Raw genomic sequence first — 19,718 nt, 5'->3', positions numbered from 1 at the left:
CACAGTATACCGGCGCCGGGATCCCGACAGCCGGCATACCGACACTTATTCTCCCTCGTGGGGGTCCACAACCCCCCTGGAGGGAGAATAAAATAGTGTGGCGCGCGTAGCGCGGCGAGCCCGCAAGGGGCTCATTTGCGCTCGCTACACTGTCGGTAAGCCGGCGGTCGGGCTCCCGACCGCCAGCATATCGTAGTGAACCCGGCATCTACACACATTAATGATTTCTGTGTAATTAGTACCCAGCAGACATTTGAATGTTAGCGTATATTGGGCTCGCCTCTTATTTACAGAGGGGATCTTAACACATCGTAAACCAACCTGCTGTGTTTCTTTGTCGATGACCAAATACTACATTTTACAGTCGTTACTTTGAATGGGCAGTTCAGTCATCTAAGCATGACGGTGAAGATCCAAGTTCCACGACTGAAAGACAGAATATTGTTAAAGCATAGACAAAACTTTCTTCCTTTGAAAATGAAATAATTTTTTTTAATGTACGTAGAGAACATTTGCCGCAGGGCTAAACAACCAGAGAACTTTAATGGGGCACTTTCATACCTGCCCCAGAGGAGCTTACAATCTGCACTAGATGCACACGTACATACTCTGATTACAGTGTATGCAGGACGCCTACCCATAGAAGAACGGTCCGATTGCTGCTCAGGGCCAAAACTAGGATTTTCGTCACCCGGGGCAAGGCAGTAATTTTGCACGATCCCAGGTACTGGAGCTCACTCGCACAGCGTGGGAGCCAGCTGCGCGCAGACAGGTGGGTCAGATACATTGCCCTGGGAGCTGTCTGCTGTCTCACTGGAGCAGTACAGCACTGCCGGTAAAAAAAACACAAAAAAACCCCTGCTCCTCTGTAACTCCTTGGCGCCCCCTCAAATCCTACACCCAGGGCGCATGCCCCCTTAGCCCCCCCTAGTTACGGCCCTGGTGTTTCCCACCTTGACACATCTGACATATTGAACAACACTGTGGGGCTGATTCATGTTTGTAAGTAAAGCGAAAAAGCAAGCAACTGGCCAAACCCGTGTTACACTGTAGGTGGGTCAGATGTAACATGTCCAGAGAGATGTAGATGTGGGGTGTGTTCAAACTGAGCAGCTGGAAGCAAAGTGATGGGGTCTGGGTTCACACCCAGGGCACCTACTGTCATGCATGGCTGTTGGCATTTGCCTGTAATAGCCTATGGGGTACTCTAGTGCCTTCTTCAGGGGCCGTTTACAGCATTCCAGAAATTGCTAAACCCGACAGCTCTGTAGCCCCACAAGGACTTCTTTTGCTGTGGTACATGGAGGGAACATGGCAGATATTGGGGATACCTGTTGTGGCCCCTCCTTGTTACATTAATTAACACTTTCAGGAGATCCAGAAATATTAAGGATCTCCTGATAAATATTCTCTTAAAAGTTTTGATACATCTCGTCTAAGTTCCGGATCTCATGAGATTATAACAGTTTACCTGTTTATAACCTGTTTAGCGGGAGCCTGCTTGAGCTCTTTTGCAATGGGCAGGGTCAGACTGGCCCACAGGGGAACAGGGGAAACCACCAGTGGGCCCTCCTCCTCCTCTAGGGATCAAATTCCAGACTATCCTAGTGCACTGGATTTATGCATTATACATATGTTACATACTTCACAATAATTTGGTTTATTATATATTTACCAAGGGGCACAGAACATGTACTCTGTAATGGTTAACCAAACCTCTGTGGTGGCTGGCCACGCCCCCACTGGAACCTGGCTACACCTTTAAGCATGGGCCCCTACAGCAGCATTCCCCCGGTGGGACCTTCATGCCCCAGTCCGACACTGGCAATGGGTGCCAGTAGCCCAGGGCTTCTGCCATCCTCTACACCTCTTATGTCTTCTTCAGTCTTCCCTCTCCCTCTTTGCTGACGAACTAAGCCCCACTACCTTGCGCTGGATAATATAAGCCAGGAGGCAGGGCGATGATGCAGCAAGCTGTGATTGGCTTACTGTGTCCATCTTGGATTTATGATTGGCGCCTTTTTTAAAATGTGGCATTGTGATTGTCAGCCCACCATCAGCCTCATGGGGTGACGATTAGGGTGGCTGGGATTGGCTGCTTTTCAATGTGTCCCACCCTCCCTGCCCTGACCAGCCTAGATAACTCACCGCAATGTGGACGGGAAGGAGAGTGGGACATTTCCTGTAAGATCCGGCAGGTGGGAAGTGCAGGGCGGCGGTGAGGTCCGGTGGGTGGGTCGGTGGCTGGCTGCGCACCGTGACCTCTGACTTCACATCACGCTGCGCAATGCACCCAGCCGGAGCCAGGGGTGGGGTGAGCAGGGGGAGCCAGGCAGCGTCCGAGCCTCCTGAGGAAGCTCAATGCTGCCCGGCATATAAAAAAACGAATCTGCTGGCCAATCCCGAAATCTCCAGCATTGAAAGCTCCAATCCTGGGATTGAATCCCGGACAATTTTAGGCCGGGATCCTTCCGATCCAGATCCTGGGATTGGCCACCCTAGTGGCGATGGGGAACAGTCATCGATGAGCCCATAACTGCTGCCGAAACCCTCAACTTTACATGGCGGGGCCTGAGTCCACTGGAACTCAAGTCCACCATCCTGCTGGGGGCCTCGGTCAAACCCTGCTGCCCTGGTGAATGGGCCTGAATCTTTCCAAACTCAGGCCCACCACTCTACTTGGTGTCCCTGTTGAAACCACGCTACAACACTTTAAAGTCACGCAAATGAGGAAAACCATTTTTCTCTATCGTCCTAAGTGGATGCTGGGGTTCCTGAAAGGACCATGGGGAATAGCGGCTCCGCAGGAGACAGGGCACAAAAAAGTAAAGCTTTTACCAGATCAGGTGGTGTGCACTGGCTCCTCCCCCTATGACCCTCCTCCAGACTCCAGTTAGATTTTGTGCCCGAGAAGGGTGCAATCTAGGTGGCTCTCCTAAAGAGCTGCTTAGAGAAAGTTTAGCTTAGGTTTTTTACTTTACAGTGAGTCCTGCTGGCAACAGGATCACTGCAACGAGGGACTTAGGGGAGAAGTAGTGAACTCACCTGCGTGCAGAGTGGATTTGCTGCTTGGCTACTGGACACTAGCTCCAGAGGGACGATCACAGGTACAGCCTGGATGGTCACCGGAGCCGCGCCGCCGGCCCCCTTGCAGACGCTGAAGAGAGAAGAGGTCCAAAATCGGCGGCTGAAGACTCCTCAGTCTTCTTAAGGTAGCGCACAGCACTGCAGCTGTGCGCCATTTTCCTCTCAGCACACTTCACACAACAGTCACTGAGGGTGCAGAGCGCTGGGGGGGGCGCTCTGAGAGGCAAATAAAAACCTTATTAGAGGCAAAAAATACCTCACATATAGCCCACAGAGGCTATATGGAGATATTTAACCCCTGCCTAACTTCAAAAATAGCGGGAGACGAGCCCGCCGAAAAAGGGGCGGGGCCTATCTCCTCAGCACACAGCGCCATTTTCTCTCACAGAAAAGCTGGAGAGAAGGCTCCCAGGCTCTCCCCTGCACTGCACTACAGAAACAGGGTTAAAACAGAGAGGGGGGGCACTGATTTTGGCGATATTGTATATATATAAAAGATGCTATAAGGGAGAAACACTTATATAAGGTTGTCCCTATATAATTATAGCGTTTTTGGTGTGTGCTGGCAGACTCTCCCTCTGTCTCCCCAAAGGGCTAGTGGGTCCTGTCCTCTGTCAGAGCATTCCCGGTGTGTGTGCTGTGTGTCGGTACGTGTGTGTCGACATGTATGAGGACGATGTTGGTGAGGAGGCGGAGAAATTGCCTGTAATGGTGATGTCACTCTCTAGGGAGTCGACACCGGAATGGATGGCTTATTTAGAGAATTACGTGAGAATGTCAACACGCTGCAAGGTCGGTTGACGACATGAGACGGCCGACAATCTATTAGGACCGGTCCAGGCGTCTCAGAAACACCGTCAGGGGTTTTAAAAACGCCCATTTACCTCAGTCGGTCGACACAGACACAGACACGGACACTGAATACAGTGTCGACGGTGAATAAACAAACGTATTTCTCATTAGGGCCACACGTTAAGGGCAATGAAGGAGGTGTTACGTGTTTCTGATACTACAAGTACCACAAGAAAGGGTATTATGTGGGAGTGAAAAAACTACCTGTAGTTTTTCCTGAATCAGATAAAATAAAATGAAGTGTGTGATGATGCGTAGGGTTACCCCGATAGCAAATATTGGCGTTATACCCTTTCCCGCCAGAAATTAGGGTACGTTGGGAAACACCCCTTAGGGTGATAAGGCGCTCACACGCTTATCAAGTGGCGTTACCGTCTCCAGATACGGCCGCCCTCAAGGAGCCAGCTGATAGGAAGCTGGAAAAATATCCTAAAAAGTATATACACACATACGGTGGTTATACTGCGACCAGCGATCGCCATCAGCCTGGAGATGCAGTGCTGGGTTGGCTTGGTCGGATTCCCTGACTGAAAATATTTTATTCATGTAGAGCATTTAATAGGATGCATTCTATATATATGTATGTGAGATGCACAGAGGGATATTTGCTCTCTGGCATCAAGATAAGTGCGTTGTCCATATCTCCCAGAAGATGTCAGGGACACGACAGTGGTCAGGTGACACAGATCCCATACGGCAGATGGAAGTATTGCTGTATAAAGGGAAGGAGTTATTTTGGGGTCGGTCCATCGGACCTGGGGACCACAGCAACAGCTGGGAAATCCAACCTTTTTACCCCAAGTTACATCTCAGCTAAAAAAGACACCGTCTTTTCAGCCTCAATCTTTCCTTTCCCATGAGGGCATGCAGGCAAAAGGCCAGTCATATCTGCCCAGACATAGAGGTAAGGGAAGTAGACTGCAGCAGGCAGCCCTTTCCCAGGAAAAGAAGCCCTCCACCGCGTCTGCCAAGTCCTCAGCATGACGCTGGGGCCGTGCAAGCGGACTCAAGGTGGGGGGGTAGTCTCAAGAGTCTCAGGGCGCAGTGGGATCACTCGCAAGTTGACCCCTAGATCGTACGAGTATTATCCCAGGGGTAAAGATTGGAGAGTCGAGACATCTTCTCCTCGCAGGTTCCTGAAGTCTGCTTTACCAACGGCTCCCTCCGACAGGGAGGCAGCATTGGGAAACAATTCACAAGCTGTATATCCAGCAGGTGATAATCAAAGTACCCCTCCTACGACAAGGAAAAGGGTATTATTTTTCCACACTATATTGTGGTACTGAAGCCAGACGGCTTGGTGACACATAGTCTAAATCTAAAATGTTTTGAACACTTACATAAAAGGTTCAAATCGAGATAAAGTCACTCAGAGCATTGATAGCGAACCGGAAAAAAGGGGACTATATGGTGTCCCTGGACATCAAGGATTACCTCCATGTCCAAATTTTGTCCTTCTCATCAAGGGTACCTCTGGTTCGTGGTACAGAACTGTCAATATCAGTTTCAGACGATGCCGTTTGAATTATCCACGGCACCCCGGGCCTTTTTACCAAGGTAATGGCCGAAAAGATGTTTCTTCAAAGAAAAAAGGCATCTAAATTATCCCTTACTTGCACGACCTGAAAAGGGCAAGTTCCAGAGAACAGTTGGAGGTCGGAAGAGCACTATCTAAAGTAGTTCTTCGACGGCACGACTGGATTCTAAATATTCCAAGAATCGCAGCTGTTTTCCGACGATACGTCTGCTGTTCCTATGGATGATTCTGGACACGGTTCAGAAAAAGGTTTTTCTTCCCGAGGAAAAAGCCAAGGAGTTATCCGACCTGTCAGGAACCTCCTAAAACCAGGAAAGGTGTCTGTACATCAATGCACAAGAGTCCTGGGAAAAATGGTGGCTTTTTACGAAGCAATTCCATTCGGCAGATTCCATGCAAGAATTTTCCAAAGGGATCTGTTGGACAAATGGTCAGGGTCGCATCCTCAGATGCACCTGCGAATAACCCTGTCGCCAAGGACAAGGGTATATCTTCTGTGGTGGTTGCAAAAGGCTCATCTATTGGAGGGCCGCAGATTCGGCATACAGGATTTGATCCTGGTGACCACGGACGCCAGCCTGAGAGGTTGGGGAGCAGTCACACAAGGAAGAAACTTCCAGGGGGTATGGACGAACCTGGAAAAGTCTCTTCACATAAACATTCTGGTACTAAGAGCAATCTAAAATGCTCTAAGCCAGGCGGAACCACTCCTGCAAGGAAAACCGGTGTTGATTCAGTCGGACAACATCACGGCGGTCGCCCATGTAAACAGACAGGGCGGCACAAGAAGCAGGAGTGCAATGGCAGAAGCTGCCAAGATTCTTCGCTGGGCGGAGAATCACGTAATAGCACTGTCAGCAGTGTTCTTCCCGGGCGTGGACAACTGGGAAGCAGACTTCCTCAGCAGACACGATATTCACCCGGGAGAGTGGGGTCTTCATCCAGAAGTCTTCCACATGCTAATAAACTGTTGGGAAAGACCAATGGTAGACATGATGGCGTCTCGCCTCAACAAGAAACTGGACAAGTATTGCGCCAGGTCAAGAGATCCACAGGCAATAGCTGTGGACGCACTGGTAACACCTTGGGTGTACAAATCAGTATATGTGTTTCCTCCTCTGCCTCTCATACCAAAGGTATTGAAGATTATACGGTGAAGAGGAGTAAGAACAATACTAGTGGCTCCGGATTGGCCAAGAAGGACTTGGTACCCGGAACTTCAAGAGTTGGTCACGGACGACCCGTGCCCTCTACTTCTGAGAAGGGACCTGCTACAACAGGGTCCCTGTCTCTTTCAAGACTTACCGCGGCTGCGTTTGACGGCATGGCGGTTGAACGCCAGATCCTAAAAGGGAAAGGCATTCCAGAAGAAGTCTTTCCTACCTTAATTAAGGCAAGGAAGGAAGTCACCGCGAAACATTATCACCGCATTTGGCGAAAATATGTCGCGTGGTGCGAGGATCGGAGTGTTCCGACGGAGGAATTTCAACTGGGTCGTTTCCTACATTTCCTACAATCAGGATTGTCTATGGGTCTCAAATTGAGATCTATTAAGGTTCAAATTTCGGCCCTGTCAATATTCTTCCAAAAAGAATTGGCCTCAGTTCCTGAGGTACAGACTTTTGTTAAAGGAGTACTGCATATACAGCCTCCTGTGGTGCCTCCGGTGGCACCGTGGGATCTAAATGTAGTTTTAGATTTCCTCAAATCCCATTGGTTTGAACCATTGAAAAAGGTGGATTTTAAATATCTCACATGGAAAGTGACTATGTTACTGGCCCTGGCTTCCGCCAGGAGAGTATCTGAATTGGCGGCTTTATCTTATAAAAGCCCTTATCTAATCTTCCATTCGGATAGGGCAGAACTGAGGACTCGTCCGCATTTTCTCCCTAAGGTGGTATCAGCGTTTCACCTGAACCAACCTATTGTGGTGCCTGCGGCCACTGGCGACTTGGAGGACTCCAAGTTGTTGGACGTTGTCAGAGCCTTAAAAATATACATTTCAAGGACGGCTGAAGTCAGAAAATCTGACTCGCTGTTGATACTATATGCACCCAACAAGTTGGGTGCCCCTGCTTCTAAGCAGACGATTGCTCGTTGGATTTGTAACACAATTCAACTTGCTCATTCTGTGGCAGGCCTGCCACAGCCTAAATCTGTTAAGGCCCATTCCACAAGGAAGGTGGGCTCATCTTGGGCGGCTGCCCGAGGGGTCTCGGCATTACAATTCTGCCGAGCAGCTACGTGGTCGGGGGAAAACACGTTTGTAAAATTCTACAAATTTGATACCCTGGCAAAAGAGGACTTGGAATTCTCTCATTCGGTGCTGCAGAGTCATCCGCACTCTCCCGCCCGTTTGGGAGCTTTGGTATAATCCCCATGGTCCTTTCAGGAACCCCAGCATCCACTTAGGACGATAGAGAAAATAAGAATTTACTTACCGATAATTCTATTTCTCGGAGTCCGTAGTGGATGCTGGGCGCCCATCCCAAGTGCGGATTATCTGCAATACTGTACATAGTTATTGTTAACAAATTCGGGTTATATTGTTAAGGAGCCATCTTTAAGAGGCTCTTTCTATTATCATACTGTTAACTGGGTTTAGATCACAAGTTGTACGGTGTGATTGGTGTGGCTGGTATGAGTCTTACCCGGGATTCAAATTGCCTCCCTTATTGTGTACGCTCGTCCGGGCACAGTACCTAACTGGAGTCTGGAGGAGGGTCATAGGGGGAGGAGCCAGTGCACACCACCTGATCTGGTAAAAGCTTTACTTTTTTGTGCCCTGTCTCCTGCGGAGCCGCTATTCCCCATGGTCCTTTCAGGAACCCCAGCATCCACTACGGACTCCGAGAAATAGAATTATCGGTAAGTAAATTCTTATTATTTTATACTTGGGGCACTTCAAAGATTCAATATGAAGCCGTAATGTCTTAAGGTGGGTACACACTGATATATATATCTGCCAATCAATTGATCGGCAGATATATCTATGGACGTATCGGGCAGTGTGTTGAGCATACACACTGCCCGATCCGTCAGGGACTGATGTCATGAACTGGGCGGGCATGTACACACGCCCGCCCAGTTCAGCTGTCAATCACCGCCGGCTGCCGCAGCTTGTGTACGGGCGGTCGGCTGACCACCCGTACACACACAGCGACGCGGCAATATATCGGTAGATATATTGGCCGTCGGCTGTGCTGCGGGGCCGACGCGATATGTCTGTGAACGACGGAGTTCACAGACATATCGCCCGTACACACTGGCCGACGGACCCACGATATATCGGCTGTTCAAGAGAACGACCGATATATCGGCCAGTGTGTACCCACCTTTAGGGTTGTGGGAGAAAGTGATTGAACAGAGTGAACAAGGTCTTTGGATGACCCTTAGCCTTACTATTAAATCACTGTTCACTTTACTGACTCTTGTCACCGGATTCACTGGTCAAACGGGACTGGAGGGAACAAAGCAAACAGATTTCTCACCCCCAGGGATTAGTTACTTTTTTTATTTTTATTTTTTAAACCTGCAGAACAAAAAAAAAAAAAAAGAGAGTAGGTACATTATATGGTAATATGGGGTAAATTTACGAAGATGGGAGTTTTATTTAAGATGGGATGTTGCCCATAGCAACCAATCAGATTCCAGGTATTATCTTCTAGAAGGTGCTAGATAAATGAGAAGTAGAAGCTGATTGGTTGGTATGGGCAACATCCCATCTTAAATAGAACTCCATCTTAGTAAATTTACCCCCATGTTGGGACTTTATTCTCCGTTGCTCCCTACAGTTACACCTCTGTCACTCCAGCCGCAGAGGATAAGTAGATATGATGTCATTGAGTGTTATACACTCAGCACGTTATTGTTACTGGGAAATTCCAGGTAACAGATCTGGCTCAGGAAAGGAATCTTGCAGCCACATATAATGTATTGTGTCAGTGAGGGATAAGCAATGAACAAACATTGCTCCTTTTATATTACTTTCCCTCAGTCCTGGCATTCATCTGGATTTCACAACCTAGATCTCTTCACCTGAGCGCTATTTTATAACATAGTGTCACCGGGCAGGTTTAACCGTCTTTATCTAACAAGTTCATGATGATCACATTCAGATTGAGTCAGTATCTAAAAATAATAAATGGGCTCATTTATTAATTATCAGGTTTTCGACCTGATAATTATAATTTCCTATTGCCGCTATACTTTTAACAATCTATCGACTATAGTCTACAATCTCTAATGCCATCTTCAGTGGGTGTTAGCTACCGAAAGCCATACTCTAGAATACTTAGCGTTTTGGAGCTTAGTAACTTCGGCAAGAAAGTAGCCCCCATAGGTTTCCACGGGGGTTACTTTTGCGGTTGAAAACGGGGGACTGCAGCAGATATTTCCGATATTTGCTGTAGTCCCCGATAGATACAGTTGTGGAATACTTCATTTTTGCTGATACCCCACGATAGTGGGGATATGATGCAAATATGAATTGATAAATAGGGCCCTTTAATTTCTAAACTTTTTTTTTTACCAATTTTTTTTTATTTTATTGAAGCTTCAACATGTGACAGTACAGTGGTTAGAGTTTCGACATAGCATTATATGAACACACATATCAGAGTCCATAGTAGCAGAAGATTAGATAATAATGGAATCATAGTACTGGCATATAATTTAAATTAAAAGAAGCCTTAAACTAGAGTAACCATATTATCCCTCTTACCTGGGAACGCTCATGGGTTACACAGGTTCTGTGGCTGATTAAAACCAGCTGAAATGTAGGCTTGAAGTCAGCCAGCCAGCCACAGAACCTGTGTAATCCATGAGCGTTCCCAGGTAAAAGGGATAATATGGCCACTCTACTTAAACTAAATCCATTAATATACAAAGTCAAACAGAAAATGGGGAAGGGGGGTGGGAGATCATTAAGAAAAATACGGGTTCCATGCCGCAAAGTATTGAGGAAACATTTAAATATTGCTTCTTTAGTAGAGATTGCCAGAACCTCTACAAGATCTTTCACATAGAAACATTTTTTGTACTAATCTCTTTTTAAAGAGATGCCTCCAACCAGTCCATACGGAAAATGAAAGAGTTTCTCTAAACATTTTGAGAGTTGGCAAATGAATCCGTATCCATAGTTGTAAATTAGTTTTACAGGCAGCTGATGAAATTGCCAACAGCAGTTGCTTAACATCTCTTGTTGGAACCCTGATTTCTGGAGGTAGAAGACCAAAAATTGCCCATTCCGGAGTGAGCGGTGCATAGTTAACTAAATGATCAATAGTAAAAACCCTTAACCAAAATCGCCAAACCCTTAACCAAACTCTTTTAACAAAAGGGCAAGACCATAGGCAGTGATAAAGATCTGATGAAGTTTGGTTACATTTGGGGCATGGAGGGCTCTCCAGTATACCCACAAGGAATCCCCTACAAAGAGAGATGTAGGAGTGGTGGAAAATATTAAGATACAGTACATCTATGCAATTTTGGCCATCGGGAAAGTATTAGAATACAGTAGCATATCAAGGAAGTCATCAATAGATAAGGAAGGGAAATGTTCTAACCACAGGGCAAGTCCGTAAAAAGAGGAGTTCTACAGAAGTCCTGAGAAACCTATAATATGAAGAGATTTTTCCCCTGGATAAGGGAGGTACCAATATTGAAGTGTCCAGAGAGTTGTCCCAATCTCCCTCCTGAGTGGGTCTAGAAGTATTACTCACAAAATATTGAGCCTGAAGAAAAGAAAAATTAAAAGCACCAATGATAGGAAATTTGGCAACTGCTTCTGAATTAGACACAGTCTTATGAGTTCGGGAATCAATAAATTGACCCACCAAATGGAACCCTCCAGTCTTCCAATTCAAAAAGAGATGTGAGGCCTCGCCATTCTGAAAATTTGGATTTTGCAGAAAAAGGCAAATGGATAAAATAATGTGGACTCAATTAAAATTTATGCCGTAGTAGCAACCAAATTTTCCTTGTAGTCACGAGAAGGGGGATTATCAAGGATTTCAGAAGGTTAATCTGCGTGGTAACACGCAGAAGCCCTGGTGGCTCTCTCCTCCCAGAAAATGAGGGCAAAATACCCCATTTCTGGGAATGCAACCCCCCCCCCCCCCCCCCCCTCTCCACCCCCTCGACGTCACTGCCTGTCACACCAGCAGCGGCAGAAGGGAAGTGCGGGCGAGATGGCACCTGCGAAGAATGGACCTTGTGCAGCCCCAGATTCCCGATAATCAGAAATCTGTGCGCTGCAGCGGGCCTATGGTCAGGTCTGAATCAGGCCTTTAGCGCTAGAGCCAGTGGTCTTGTATGAATATTCTATTTAATCAGCTCTACAGAAATATCATTGAGGTAGGGGAATCTGGGTAATTATCTGGCAATATAATGGCTGGTGGAACTTGTAACAAGAGATCCTCTTTTCAATAATAAGGGTAGTGTCAGCATAAGGTTTCGTGATCAAGTGTATTGTTATCAGTTCTTCAGTCTAGAACAATAGCAATATTCTCTGTACATAAAGGAAGAGGTTGTGTAATGAAAACCCTCTGTATCTGATGTTCACCATGAGATCCATCTGCCACAGGCTTCACGATGAATGAGGAAATGTCCCTCAGTGACAAATGTGCTGCTAACTGCATTTTCTTTCCCATATCATTTCGTCACCTCGTCTGGTTACAAGCTGTGGTCACTTTGTTTCCCAATCACAGGACAGTCTCTGCACGTTTGTAAGTGGGGGGGGGGGGGATTGGGGCTCTGAAGAAGTGGTGGGTTGCTGGTTTCAGACCCCACCTTAGTCCTGCAAAATAATCGGTTATCTGCTGTGGGACTCTGTGGGCCAATCGGGGAAAGGGAGCAGCGCTGAGCGTGGGCCAACAAGAAAGGCGTCATTGATGAGTGGTGCGACCGGGGCAGGGCTAAGCATTGTGTCCCCTGCGCCGTGGACAAACAGCACCCATTGCTGCATCACTGCCATCGATAATGGAGAAGAGAACCATTGGACATCTGCCATCAATGGTAAAACCATTGTATATGACTACCATGAACATTGGCCAGACTATAAGGCTTGTGCTTCGGTGACTGGCACACTTTAAAGGCCCAATGTATATATAGGGGGTCATTCCGAGTTGTTTGCTCGGTATTTTTTTTCGCATCGCAGCGATTTTCCGCTTAGTGCGCATGCGCAATGTCCGCAGTGCGACTGCGCCAAGTAAATTTGCTATGCAGTTAGGAATTTTACTCACGGCTTTTTCATCGTTCTGGTGATCGTAGTGTGATTGACAGGAAGTGGGTGTTACTGGACGGAAACTGGCCGTTTTATGGGTGTGTGCGGAAAAACGCTACCGTTTCTGGGAAAAACGCGGGAGTGGCTGGAGAAACGGAGGAGTGTCTGGGCGAACGCTGGGTGTGTTTGTGACGTCAAACCAGGAACGACAAGCACTGAACTGATCGCAGATGCCGAGTAAGTCTGGAGCTACTCAGAAACTGCTAAGAGAGGTGTAATCGCAATATTGCGAATACGTCGTTCGCAATTTTAAGAAGCTAAGATTCACTCCCAGTAGGCGGCGGCTTAGCGTGAGTAAATCTGCTAAAAGCAGCTTGCGAGCGGACAACTCGGAATGAGGGCCATAGTACAGTATGTAACCTACAGTCTGTTTCCAGATCAAAGAGCCCTTTGTTCTAATTCATATAAATAAATGAGATCAGTGTCTGAACTGTATTAATAATGACTTTGTTGCTTTGTAGATCGAATATCTGCTAAAGAAGCTGGCTGAAGCTATGGGCAGTGGCTGGCAACAGGCCTTGTTCGAGGACTACAAAATTGGCCTTCATGACAAGCCGAGTGGACTGTCCGTCTGGGAGCTGATCGAGCTGATTGGGAGCGGACAGTTCAGTAAAGGCACTGACTTCACCACTGTATCCATGGCGATTAACGAAGTCTTTAACGAGCTTGTTTTGGACATCCTTAAACAGGTAACCGTATACAATGGCATCTCTCTGTACACTGCTGGGCCCCATAGCGAAATTGTTGTGGTGTCCCAGCTTCCTGCGGCCCCCGCTCTGCTCTTCTGATATAATGGTAAGTGCAGACAAGGGTGGAACTGCCTGAACCGACTGGTAATATGTTCCTCTGTTGTAGGACCCTCTCCACCCTGGGCCATGTAGCTGCTGCACCCTGTGTAACTGCGGCAGTTCTTCCACTATATCTGTCGCTGCGTTGCGAATGTTTTCTTCAGGGAAAAGCAGTATTGTGTCTGGGTCTGTGGAGGAGATGAGAGAAGTTGCCCGTAACAACCAATGAGCTTTTAGCTATCATTTATCAAGTACAGTGGGATTTGTTTCCACAGTATGTGTAACTTCTCCGCTACTTTAGAAGGTGTTATCTCCCCCCAAAACTTTATCTTACATAGAAAACTTTTTTTTTATCTAAGCCAGTGCTGATGAGATCAGTTGGTTGAAACAAAGGGCCCGGATTCCTTGCCGATGTTTACGTAATTGAGCGATTATTTGCAACTGCGCATGTGTTTGCTTTTATTGAATAGACACAAAGGGTCATATTTATCACAATCTGCATCACAGATGCGAAAGAGATGTGATAAATTCGTCCAAATTCGCAGTGCAATATTTGAATACATCGCGGGGATGTATCAATTATCTCATGCAGGGACAGAGCTTACAAGAAAGGTGTGTCCCTGCAAATTATTTCCCCTGGGCCGGTGTGTGATGTCAAAAGCCGTCCCTCCGTCGTTAGAATCAACGCACACGAAGAGTAACTACTGGGCTGGTCTTGTTTTGCACAAAAAGATTTTGCAGGCGCTCTGCTGTACAAGCGTTCGCACTTCTGCAAATACACTCCCCAGTGGGCGGCGACTATGCGTTTGCACGGCTGCTAAAAACTGCTAGCGAGCGATCAACTCGGAATGACCCCCATTGGGCAGTGTGTATGTCCCCGCTGTCGTTAGCGATTCCTCATGTCGGCACTGCAGAAGACATTTCTAGTGATGCCATGCTGCAAAATGCATCATGGCATCCCGCGTCGCTCTGTCACCCCCTGCATCGTCAAATGTGCATGCACTTGCCGGTGCAGGGTTCCGTAGCCAGTCGGATTGGCCGGGTACACACGTCGTCTAGTGTGTATCCAGCTTTACTTGCACGCTCCTGCAGCCATGGATCGGTGCCCGGCACATTCTCTGTGTGTCTCCGGTCAGCAGCTGCTGTGAAACTCCCGGCTGGCATCGGTGCTGTAAAGTGAGAGTCTCTCAGCATCGACTGACCGGGGACACCGGGGAAATGGGAGTATACTAACATCACTTCTCCCAGATCATCTATCCTTTATTAGTAAAACCTGGATTTTTTTCAGTCTCTAAAACAGCAGGGGGTAAATTTACTAAGATGGGAGTTCTATTTAAGTTGGGATGTTGCCCATAGCAACCAATCAAATTCTACATCTCATTTATGTAGCACCTTTTAGAAGATAATACCTGTAATCTGATTGGTTGCTATTGGCAACATCCCATCTGAAATAGAACTCCCGTCTTAAGGTGGGTACACACTAGTAGATATATCTGCAGATCAATTGATCGGCAGATATATCTATGGACGGATCGGGCAGTGTGCTGTGCATACACACTGCCCGATCCGTCGGGGACTGATGTCATGAACTGGGTGGGCGTGTACACACGCCCGCCCAGTTCAGCTGTCAATCACCGCCGGCCGCCGCAGCATGTGTACGGGCGGTCGTCCGACCGCCCCGTACACACACAGCGACGTGCCAATATATCGGTAGACATATTGGCCGTCGGCTGTGCTGCGCGGCCGACGCGATACGTCTGTGAACGACGGCGTTCACAGACATATCGGCCGTACACACTGTCCGACGGTCCCATGATATATCGGCCGTTCAAGAGAACGGCCGATATATCGACCAGTGTGTACTCGCCTTTAGTAAATTTACCCCCAGGTGTCAGTTACAGTTACGGTGCGGAGTTTGGCCTGAGATGTCAACATCTTATTCTAAAGAAATAGAACTTCTTTAAATTAAGGGGTTCATTTATCAACTAGTGAGAAAACTCGTTGTGAACGATAAAACTTGTTGCGTAAGATAAACGGTGCTCCAGCCAATCAGCTCCCAACTATCATGTGTTCAGCTCCTAACTGTCTTTTTTTTAAAAACGTGACAGTTGGAAGCAGAAGTACTGAACACGATAGAAGCTGGAGCAACATATATCATATGCAACAAGTTTTATCATTCACAAGGTTTTCCACTTGTTGATAAATAAGCCTTACTGACCTTACTACTTAGTTGTGATCTGAGTATTATTTGTTTTCTAAAACACATCCTAATTTCCCCACCAGATCCTAAATATGGCAAAAAAAAACAAAGTAATACAAGCAGGACAATCATGTACTGTATACTATAGGAAAAATAAATCAAATGATTAGATCCTTCTGTCTTAATAAGAGTATATTATTATAGTTTAATTTTATATTCTTTTATTTGATGTATCGACAGGAATCATCAATATCTTAAAAAATAAATTAAAAAAATGCAGAATTGCAAAACACCAGTAACCTGTAGCAGCAGATAGGGGTGATTAACCTATTAATAGCAGGTGCCTAGCGCATTACTGCAGATTATTGCCCATTTTCCACCTTGCTCTCTGTTGGTAAATAAGCTGAAATGAGGTCAGTGGGCAGTATTCTGAGCTGCAGCCGCATGTTCGAATGCAGACGCATGTAGCGCTTTCCAGCAAACGGCGCATCTGCAGCTTGCTCATACGCATATTTAAGTGCTTATTAGAGATTCCAGATTCTTTTCTCTGCGACTACTGAGTGGTCATTACTGGTTATCAACGGGGCGGCAGCGGATTCTTGCGCATAAGAGAAACGTTCCGTGGGCATGTCGTGTGATTGAACGCCAAATTTAGGTGCATTCCCTGCACCAAGCGTGGATTAGCTGTGGCTGCCGATGGTGGTGGTGATGGCGGCTGATCCTGCGGACAGAGGATTAGGGCGGTGTGGTCACTTAGGAGCTTGTATATTTAAATATATATGCAATGTGATCTGGGCATGATATTAGCACCCAGGATTGCATCGCAATATGCAATTTCACCGGACCAATGTATCAATTAATTGTCTGCAGATTTTGGAGCCCATCCCTGCGATGTGCTCAGTGTGTAAACTGTCTCGCTGACCACACACGCTCAGCGGCCATATCCGGGGAGGGTTTGCAATGTGTAGCCCATAGTCTACAGTGGGCTACTGCTATATTCAGATGGCATTACAGCCTTTGTACGCTCTGCAATATTTTTCAGATCTCTAGGACTCTTCCCCGGCAATGGCCGCTTGCACATGCATGGTCGGCAGACTGCAAATGCGCAGTAACACGGCAAGATCCCAAAGGAGTAGTGCAGTGATTGCGTTAGCACATCGCAGGGACAGTGACGGCGTCTGTCAGAGTCCCTGTCCCTGTGTGTTTTTTTTTAAATTAATTCTGGCAATCACTACTTTCTGAATGCCGCGATAAGCAGCAATAAAATCTGACTCTGGCGACCTCTAATGGTGAATTTGATGGACTACAGCTTGGTTTACAAAATGAAAGCTAATTCCACTGTGATGGTCTTTTTGCCTTATTTATTTTAATTTTATTTTTTTACTGGACCTATATTGTGTGCGGTTGGTTCACATATGCTCTGTTATTTTTGTAATAGATATATAAAATACCGGACTGTTGTTTTAAAAGTATAAAAGTGTATATGAGTTAGGCATTTATCAATAACTGCCTCTAAGAACTGCTTCAACAGCTCCTATCCGCCTCAGAGTGCAGTTCAAGCTCTTCACCCTCAGATATAAAGACCTCCTGCCCTCTCCTCTCCTGCACTAACCTCACTGGTGAGGTGAGGTTAGTGCAGGAGAGGAGAGGGCAGGAGGTCTTTATATCTGAGGGTGAAGAGCTTGAACTGCACTCTGAGGCGGATGGGAGCCGAGGAAGCAGTTCTTAGAGGGAGTTCTGGTCACCTCTCATTCCCGCATCCAATATCCCTCTGGACCTCCCTACCTCACTATATCAGACTCTCTTCCTGTATCCACACCTACAAACAAGGCCTTAAAGCTGGCTCCACATCAGCCGATTAATACTCCAACCAGCCAGCTAGTCAGGGCCGGAGCCTCCACTAGGCAGCTTTAGGCAGCTGCATAGGGGCGCCGGGACCTGAGGGGGCGGCCTGCTACAGCTGCCTAAAAAAGGTAGCATAGTCCTACCTTTCACAGCCACTGCAATCCCGCAGAATGCATATCTTACAGTAGCCGTGATTGCTAAGCTCCCGTATTGCAGGCGCAGCCTCCAGCTCCACCTCCACCCGGCACAGGCAGTAACTTTGACAGCTCCTGGAGTCCTGGCTGGGGGTAACATGTGGCACTGCTCTTCATTCCAGGCTCTTTCACAGACTACTCAGTTCCAACTCTGCACTGCAGCCTGCAGGTAAGGTGGCTGCACAGTGCATTCTCTGCAATGCATTGATAAGGGAAGAGAGCAAGAGCAGCGGTGTGGTGAGGGGGTGGTGGGGGGGGAGATAAGGAGCAGGCATGCACACAGTCTGGGGGGATGAGCAGCAGCATGCACACAGATTTTGGGGGGATAGAACAGCAGATATTTAACAGAGTAGGGGGAGGGGGTGAGAGCAGCATGCCTTTCATCTGAAGGGTGGGTAGGGGGAAGGGGCAGAAGGCAGAAGTTTTGTCTAGGATTCAGAGAAACCTTGCACCAGCCCTGCAGCTAGTAGGCAGCTAGTCGGCAGCTAATGGCCGCGCAGACAGAAAGGTAGTAGGGGTATGGAGTAGTTTACTAATGGTGCATTGCATCGGTCTGTACCACCTTACTTGCACCACTGCTTACACAAAATACCCCTCATGTACCTCCAGCTCTAAATCAGCCCCTATACATTATATTTTCTTTACTATCTGCATTTCCTGCCCAGGCCGGGGAATCGGAACTGATTGTCGTTTCATTCCTCCTGACAGGGGTATCTGTGGAAGAAAGGACACAAGCGGAAGAACTGGACGGAACGGTGGTTCGTCCTGAAACCTAATGTGATGACGTATTATGTCAGCGAAGATTTGAAGGACAAAAAGGGAGACATTAGCCTGGAAGGCAGCTGCTTTGTAGAGGTAACGCTCGTACATTGTGTCCCAAAACAACCTGTACTTGGTGATGGCCGAGGCTGAGACTCCAGGTGTTTAGAGGCCTATATATTAATATTTGCAGTCAATGCCCATTAAATATCATCTGTTATCATCGCTACAATCATTGTACTGACTGTAGAAGATATTTCCCATGTTACCGTTGGGGAGATGTACTGTTACATAGTTACATAGTCAGTGAGGTTGAAAAGAGGCAAAATGCCCATTGGGTTCAACCTGTATTCTGTGTTAAGCTGTTCATATTATAATGCGGCTGCTGGAGTAAAGGTCTAGTACCAATTGGCACCTTTGAATCTTACCACTCCCAGATAATTTAATGTCAATATGTTAAATGCTATAGCCCTGCTTACATTTTCCAGTTAGAAATTTGTCCAATCCGTTTTTAAATGCATTTACAGAGTCTGCCATTATTACCTTCTCCAGCAGGGAGTTCCAAATCTTAATTGCCCTTACCGTGAAGAACCCTTTCCTACGTTGTGTACAGAATTTTCTCTCATCTAGCCTCAGTGAGTGCCCACGCGTCCTATACAGAGTTCTTTTAATAAACAAATCCGCTGCTAGCTCCTTGTAATGACCCTTTACATATTTGAAGATATTAATAATGTCTCCTCTTAATCGCCTATTTTCTAGTAAGCCTTTCCTCGTACTCCAGTGTCTCTAACCCTTTAATCAATTTAGTAGCTTTTCTTTGAACTTTTTCTAGTTCCCCAATATCTTTTTTATAATACGGTGCCCAGAACTGCACACAATATTCCAGGTGCGGACGTACCAATGATTTGTACAGTGCCCCGTTTAATGCACCCAAACACTTTACTTGCCTTCTTTGCTGCAATTTGACATTGTGTACTGTTATTAAGCCTATTATCTATGAGAACCCCCAAATCTTTTTCCACCATAGTTACCCCTATATTTTCCCCATCTAGAGTGTAGGATGCAAGTGTGTTTTTTGTCCCAAAATGCATAACTTTGCATTTTTCTATATTGAACCTCTTTCTCCATTTAGACGCCCAGGTTTGAAGTTTAAATAAGTCATTCTGTAGAG

The 19,718-nt window shown here is 46.8% G+C and overlaps 1 protein-coding gene across 2 annotated transcripts in view; it reads left to right on the top strand.

Moving 5' to 3' along the window:
- The window catches only part of SWAP70 (switching B cell complex subunit SWAP70), a 159,012-nt gene that overhangs the window by 119,545 nt on the left and 19,749 nt on the right, over nt 1–19,718 (top strand). For both annotated transcript variants that reach the window (XM_063946448.1, XM_063946449.1), the window contains 2 exons: nt 13,223–13,450; nt 18,497–18,643. In XM_063946448.1, the coding sequence (XP_063802518.1) occupies nt 13,223–13,450; nt 18,497–18,643 (375 nt within the window). The remainder of the gene's footprint in view (nt 1–13,222; nt 13,451–18,496; nt 18,644–19,718) is intronic.

The sequence above is a fragment of the Pseudophryne corroboree genome, chromosome 11, assembly GCF_028390025.1.
Source record: "Pseudophryne corroboree isolate aPseCor3 chromosome 11, aPseCor3.hap2, whole genome shotgun sequence".
NCBI lineage: Eukaryota > Metazoa > Chordata > Amphibia > Anura > Myobatrachidae > Pseudophryne > Pseudophryne corroboree.
The sequence above is the reverse complement of the archived record's forward strand: the minus strand, read 5'-3'. Positions and strand labels throughout refer to the sequence as shown.